We start from the raw sequence: 7133 nt of genomic DNA, 5'->3' as shown, positions 1-7133 counted from the left end.
ACATAGCATGGTGATTAGCACCAAGTAGGCATTCTTGCGTCCTTATATTCATTCCAAGTCAAAAAGCTGCAAAAAAGAAATAGCCAACCATTAGAAGAACATATTCCTGTCTGCTCCTGCTTGTTTCTCGCACTACATGATCCTCAGAGTGGAGATATAAGTCTTAAAGTTGCCTGCATGCTTCAAGCGCCATTTTATTAGCCACACCCATAAATTTGAAGATTACTGAGATTAACTCTGTATACTTGCAAAAAACGGATGTAAACATATGCGCTGTGGTATCACAGAATATAGGCAGGTTAGACACTCTCCCTAAATAACTTATCCACTCTTGTTAATACTAATAATAATAATGTTGTTTTAATTCCCATTGTGTATACATTAATGCACACATGATGTATCCATTATGATGTACATGTACTTTCATCTTCAATTATTAAGTGAATTGGATTTACTCTCTCTCTCTCTCTCTCTCTCTCTCTCTCTCTCTCTCTCTCCCCCCCCCCTCTCTCTCTCTCTCTCCCTCTCTAGTACAAGATGTTACTATATTTGTCTAATAATAAACATGTCACTTCTGTTAAAGTTGCTGCCTCTTTCAACATGACTGTAAGTACTGGTAGATGTACATGTACATTGTTCATTTTTAATTTAAACGTGTTTATGATAATATTTATGCATGTATATATGCATTTTTGAAATATTTATTTATACATGTACATGTACATGTAAATATCTAATGCTCTTATCATGTACATGTATGTGTCATTGTTTGATAGTTCATAAAATTGCTCATAACTTGAAAAATTTAAGTCGGAATCAGTTCAAACTTTCTACACAGCTTAAGGACATCAATATGTATCAGAAAATGTAATAAAAATTGGGGGTCATTTTTTAGCCGTTTTTCGGAAAAAAGCATGGGCTATAGCCTTGGGTATTTTTCAGATTTTGGCCTATTTCTTAAAATGGCCGTAACTAGAAAAATTCAAGTCGGAATCAGCTCAAACTTTCTACATAGCATAAGGACATCAATATGTATCAGAAAATGTAATAAAAATTGGGGGTCAATTTTTAGCCATTTTTCCGAAAAAAGCATGGGCTATAGCCTTGGGTATTTTTCAGATTTTGAGCTATTTCTTAGAATGGAAAAATTAAGTCGGAATCAGCTCAAACTTTTTACATAGCATAAGGATGTCAATATGTATCATAAAATCTTATTTATTTTATTTATTTTATTTATTTTTTCAGATGTTAAGTCTCATCACCGCATAAACTCATTCCCCACCCCCATACCTGACCTCATTGTTGATGACACCACTCAAGAAGAGGAGGAGGAGGGGAACGGACAGAGAGGGTGGAGCTCGGGTGGAGTCAGACGAAGACTATCGGTGGAATTTTCTCAACCAGAGGATTACGATAGCATTTCCGTGAGACAAGATAGCGACATTTTCTTAAGTTTATCACAAAACTATTCAACAGGTCAGAATAATTAATTATTATTAAAACAAGCCCCTCCCCTTTTACTGAACCACGCCCATATTAATTACATTACAGGTCCCCTCTCCGATGATTTCTATGATGCTACTGACCTCTCTAATCCTTATTCCCCTCATAACATGGCCACGCCCATTATTGATTATTTATCGGATTCAGATGACTCCTTCGTTTCTGCTACCCAGCACTTGGATACGGTAAGCCACACCCATCACCACGCCCACTAGAATATTATTTAGGTGTCATTTAAGCATTCGTTCTACATATCATCACTGGAAGTTGTTGAAAGAGGAGCAGTACCATGTAGAACAATGAGGTATAAAAAACATTATTATTGATTTAATAATAATAATAATAATAATAATAATAATAATAATAATAATAATAATAATAATAATAATAATAATAATAATAATAATAATAATTGTTTGTTTTTTTATGTTTAGGGCTTCTCCCCCTTTCTCTTCGCCCCTCTATGTCCCTCCCCTGTTCCTCCCCTGTCCTCTTATAATAATAATAATAATAATAATAATAATAATAATAATAATAATAATAATAATAATGATAATAATAATAATAATAATAATAATAATGATACTAATTGTTCTCTTTTCTTTTCTCTTTCTTAGAACTGATGTTTTATGCTGCACGAGTGAAAGAGATTTCCTAGCTAAGCTACACTGTGTCCGTCAGGCCATGAACCTGCTACTGCAGTCACCAGAGAACAGAGAATACCTGATTGATGCCGGGAGAGATATGGTAGTATCACTACTGATAAAATCAGCATACGTAAGGGAGACTGAAATATTAATATTTATACATGTATGATATTTGTTGGATTGGGTTTTTAGTGTTTTCTGTGTTGTTTAGGATGCTGGTCCATTTCTTGAAGCTTACGATAATATCATAAAGTTTTGTCAAGTACCCGAGAATTTGAATAAGACGAACATCGAACTATCAGAGAGAGGAGTAAGAGAGAGAGAGGGAGGGAGGGAGGAGAGAGAGAGAGAGAGAGAGAGAGAGAGAGAGAGATTAATAGCTACTGATGTATATGCACATGTATTAAATGGTTGTTTTATCATTCTCAGGTAGTGTGTATGAATATATATGACATTGCTTTGGACTTCTTGCTGTTGGATGCTTTTGATGACCTGGCTAGTCCTCCTTCAGCAATGCTGTCAGTGATACAGAATGGATGGATATCAGATGGGATCAAGCAAAGTGTAAATAAATATAAATAAATAAATAAATAAATAAATAAATAAATAATAATAATAATAATAATAGTAACTAATGCTTAATGATCAATATTGTCTTCTTTTACAGATGTTAAATACAGCAGTTTGGTCTATTCTAAAGACTAAGAAGAGTTTATTAAAAGTACATACAACTCAAACATAATCACTTTAATTTAACCTCCTCCCTCCCTCCCTCTCTCACAGAGTAAGAATGGGTTCATGTACCTATTCTACAGTCTAAGTGAGACCATTTCCCCCGTCTTTGCTTGGGGTTTCCTCGGCAGTAACAATCAACTCAACGAGCACTGTCAGCAGTTTAAGGTGAGATAAACACAAGCCACACCCCCTAGTGACCCCGCCCATTACTAGGCTACGATAATGAAGCTCCTCATTGCTGTGTTTTCACTGGAGACTGTTAGATACAGCTCAGCTCAGACTCTAGCTGATGACATCATGCATCATACGAGAAGAGCTGTCAATTCTCTTTCTAATATCTAGCATCTTGTGTGTTTTATAATTATTGTTTTTTATTCATTATGAAAAGAAAAAATAATGTTGGCAATGAATATACATTTTCTGATGCAAAGGTATTGGCTTTAAAATTTGTGAGGAAAAAACAAAATGTCAAACAATATAAACAGTACTTCATACAATAAAACTGCATTATGTTTTGTGAAGGTAATTAAAGAAATATTCTCAACAAGGTACAGTCAAAAAAAGAAAAAAAAGCTAAAGAGAAAGAGCCACAATTTTGGTGTAATAAAAATTTCCTTGCGATAATAAAATAATATGTCAGCACAATAAAACAATACATACAGGATACAACAAACAGTTCATAATACAATCACAGCAGTGTTATTTACATATAAAATCACAGCAGTGTTATTTACATGTAGAATTGCAGCAGTTTTGTTTTAGCATTGACAGATTTCAGTCCGCATTTGATAAATGATGTTGCACAGGACTATGATGATGGCAATCAGTATGATCAGTAGTCCATGGACTGTTTTCGTTGAATATCCATTTTCATTCTCCTTGCGTATTGTCATGCTTCCAGTGTAAGTAGAGTCAAAGTCAGGTTCACTTCCATACGTGCTGTGTGCTTCACGAGATGACAAAAACTTAGAGATGGCATGACAAACTCTCCCGTACTCGTAATCTTTACAAACTTGAATAATCCTTTCCCATGTGACATCTTCATATTTCTGTCTCCACCTTTCAAAGACAAATCCAAGATTACTTTCTGTTTCATTTGAAATAATGACCAGGTCATTCACTTTGACTTCTAATGCTATACCGATGGTTTTCCAGTAACATGCAGCATCAGATTGAATAAATATTCTATGGAGATCAGAAATCTTTGGCTCCTTTCTCAAGAGATCTATTAGAGAAAAACAATATTACTACTTATAAATGTAAAAATATTACCTCTTGCACCAAATGGTCCAGGATTGCTCTCAACATCTCCAGATATGATCAGGTGGATAACAGTGGCAAATATCGTCAACTGCTTCATATCAGTAGCAGATGCAGGAGAGGGTTGGCAGATAAACAGCAAGAGAGCAATGATGGAGATATGCATTACTATAATATGTGCCATTTCATTAATAAACTCGGCATATTTGACAGTTGCTTGCATCAATTCATTGAGCTTGGAGATCCGGTCCCTTACACTACTAATGACGGGGTTCTAAGAAGTAAAAACAATCATTTCAATCAGGAATTATCAATTGCTGAGACTTACCAAGATTTTGTAAATAAATTCATCTGAGTTAAGTACATACATGTACTCTGAAGGTAGTTCACTAATGAAACGTGCAACATACTCTGCTTTTTGTAGTAACTTAACAGTAAAAGCATCAGCTTCTTTCAACTAGAATAAGGTAGTGAATTCAATATTTGTGTAAAATTCAAACTCAGTCCTACCACTACATTCTCTTTACTTACTTCATCAAGAATTTCAAGTTCCTCCTTATAAAACATATATGTGCTGTGCTTATGTATGTTCAGAAATTCATGTATTCTTTGATACACCGTTTCAAACTAAACAAGAATGATAAATGTTTAAATGTAGAAAACTTACCATCAATCTGAGTGCATTAATTTCTTTTAATAAACTGAGGGGTGGCATAATTCTACAATCAAATGAGTGAAACGAGACGGCAAGTGACCAGAAGCATTGCATTTGATAATCATTAGCAGCCATCTCCTTGATGCTATATGAGGTAATATCACGCATTACTTGATAAGCTGTTTCTATCTATGTATTTAAGAGCAATAATTATAAAACTTAAACCGACATAATACTTACATTGGATTTAATGACAGCAACATATTTTTCAATGTATTTCGATAAATCACCCACATTAACTTGATTAAGGCTAGAAAAAAGACCGGTATCAGCCACTTCCTGAATCAGCCACATAGTACTTGGCTCTAAATTTTCCTTTAACTTTCCAGACGCAGATCGCCATCGATTTAAACGATGCTCATACTGATCCCACTGCCTGGAAAGATCAGCACTCAGATCAGCAGCCCCTCGACACCTTTTAAATGATGTAATATTACCCATTGTAGCCTAGATTTCGGCAAAAATGACCCAGTGACATGTAGATTTATGGCCAGTCGCCTATTGTGGCCAGCTAGCTAGCCATAATAGGCTAGCTAGAGAAGCTAGCTGCAAGCTGGCAAGCTGCTGATATGAATGAGCTGAGTCGAGCATAGAGTCGACTCAGTCGAGTCAATGATCATATGAGATTGAGATGACCGCACCTACTTCAGTATTCACGTGACATTACCAGAAGCACTGAAATCGTGCGTCATTTTCGAGGACTCCGGATCCATCCATTATCTCCTGATAGTTAGGACTGCAAGACTCTAAAAGAGAGAGGGGAGAGGATGGATGAAGATGACTTCATAGGACCTGGCGGGTAAGGAAAAGCCATAATTGATCACATATTGTTGGGGGCGTGGCACTTTTTATAATGAACTATTTTCTCTTTTTTCCAGTGGTTCTGGCCTAGCCTCCATATTTGGAGCCAGTGTTGCAATGGATGGTAGCCATGGCAATGAATCTCTCACCTATAAAGCTCCGAAGCAACCCAAAAAGCAGAAAGGTAAAGTGGGAGGGGCTGAAAGGGAGGAGGGTGGGGCTAGGGCAGGAATAATAACAATACAACTTTATTACACAGGGAGTGGGAGTGGTCAAGAGTCGCAGCAAGTTTTAGCAGCTGTTTCAGTTGACTGTCAAAAACAGTAATCATTTAAAATTATTTGTTTATTTATTTATTTATTTATTTATTTTTAGCGTTGATGGTCGTTATCAGCCTCAGGGCAAGTTAGGGTGTGCACTAATAGGGCTTCACTCAAGTAGAGACGTAAGTTAATAATACAAGACAATAATTTTAATAAATTAATGATATTAATAATAATGTTGTTTTAATTCCCATTGTATATACATTAATACACACATGATATACCCCATTACAATGTACATGTACTTTCATCTTCAATTATTGAATTAACTCTCTCCCTCTCTCTCTTTCTCCCTCTCTAGTACAAGATGTTATTATATTTGTCTAATAATAAACATGTCACTTCTGTTAAAGTTGACACCTCTTTCAACATGACTGTAAGTACCTGTACATGTACATTGTTCATGAAGTACATCTCTTTATGATCCTCTTTTTCTTTAGATTCAAGCTAGTAATTATGCGAGTTTTTATGACGATGCTAGGCAGGCATGGTCACTTCATTTTACCAGTACTGAAGATGCTGTTAAACTAGCTAAGGAAGTAAGTGTACATGTACATGTATATGGGGTTGTATTAATTCTTTTTAATTTTTAGATTGCAGTTTGTAAGGCTAATAGTGTTGGTCCAGCTTTTTCTCAACTTTTGAAACAAGACTTAGTTCTAGGAGAAGGACAGGTAACTATTGAACTATCATCATTTTCAACGATCACTCTCTCTCTCTCTCTCTCTCTCTCTCTCTCTCTCTCCCCCTCTAGCCTGTTGATAAAGGTGATTCTGTTGAAGTGGTATATACAGGTAGTCTACTGGAGAATAACGGGATTGGAAAAGTGAGTGAATATCACATGACAATCACATGCACTGCTGTCATAATGATCATTATTTCTTTATGTAGGTTTTTGATTCTAATGATAAAGGTTTTCGCTTTAAAGTCGGAGCCGGGAAAGTCATAAGAGTAAGCTAATGGGTGGGGCTTGGGCCTTATTCTGACTCCGCCTACCTAGGGCTGGGACGAGGGTACAGTCGGCCTGTGTAAAGGAGGTAGGCGTGTCCTGATCATACCATCGTCCCTGGCCTATGGATCTCAAGGGGTCAGTGGGCGTATCCCTCCTAACGCTAACCTCGTCTTTGATGTGGAAGTGAAGAAAGTCAA

The 7133-nt window shown here is 36.1% G+C and overlaps 2 protein-coding genes across 4 annotated transcripts in view; one reads left to right on the top strand and one right to left on the bottom strand.

Moving 5' to 3' along the window:
- Positions 1–7128, top strand: part of LOC100634207 (FK506-binding protein 15-like) — a gene marked incomplete at its 3' end in the record, with an annotated part of 15537 nt that extends 8409 nt beyond the window's left edge. The window contains exons 7-10 of the mRNA XM_020002221.1: positions 6578–6658; positions 6739–6810; positions 6876–6935; positions 6985–7128. Of these exons, the coding sequence (XP_019857780.1) occupies positions 6578–6658; positions 6739–6810; positions 6876–6935; positions 6985–7128 (357 nt within the window). The remainder of the gene's footprint in view (positions 1–6577; positions 6659–6738; positions 6811–6875; positions 6936–6984) is intronic.
- Positions 3320–5472, bottom strand: LOC109586057 (uncharacterized). 3 transcript variants are annotated; one of them, XM_020002226.1, is made up of 7 exons: positions 5041–5472; positions 4813–4989; positions 4677–4772; positions 4474–4602; positions 4158–4419; positions 4027–4110; positions 3320–3972 (listed from the first exon to the last, which is right to left on the bottom strand). In XM_020002226.1, exons 1-7 carry the CDS (start codon positions 5299–5301, stop codon positions 3644–3646), a joined length of 1338 nt encoding a protein of 445 aa, XP_019857785.1. In that variant the 5' UTR covers positions 5302–5472; the 3' UTR covers positions 3320–3643. The 3 variants fall into 3 exon arrangements, with proteins under 3 accessions (XP_019857785.1, XP_019857786.1, XP_019857783.1); XM_020002227.1 differs by having other exon boundaries at positions 3320–4110; positions 5041–5110; positions 5160–5301; XM_020002224.1 differs by having other exon boundaries at positions 3320–4110; positions 5041–5469.
- Positions 7129–7133: the final 5 nt, after the last annotated feature.

Source organism: Amphimedon queenslandica, unplaced genomic scaffold (genome assembly GCF_000090795.2).
Source record: "Amphimedon queenslandica unplaced genomic scaffold, v1.1 AMPQUscaffold_12958, whole genome shotgun sequence".
Lineage (NCBI taxonomy): Eukaryota > Metazoa > Porifera > Demospongiae > Haplosclerida > Niphatidae > Amphimedon > Amphimedon queenslandica.
Note: the sequence above shows the minus strand (reverse complement) of the source record. Positions and strands in the feature narration are given on the sequence as shown.

What these genes read in the sequence shown, in the direction of transcription:
- LOC109586057 (XM_020002224.1), bottom strand. Translation starts at nt 5,301, where the DNA reads ATGGGTAATATTACATCATTTAAAAGGTGTCGAGGGGCTGCTGATCTG. An exon ending in TTGCTGTCATTAAATCCAAT is followed by an intron (nt 4,990 to 5,040) that starts GTAAGTATTATG and finishes TTAAATACATAG; the next exon opens with ATAGAAACAGCTTATCAAGT. An exon ending in TTAATGCACTCAGATTGATG is followed by an intron (nt 4,773 to 4,812) that starts GTAAGTTTTCTA and finishes ATTCTTGTTTAG; the next exon opens with TTTGAAACGGTGTATCAAAG.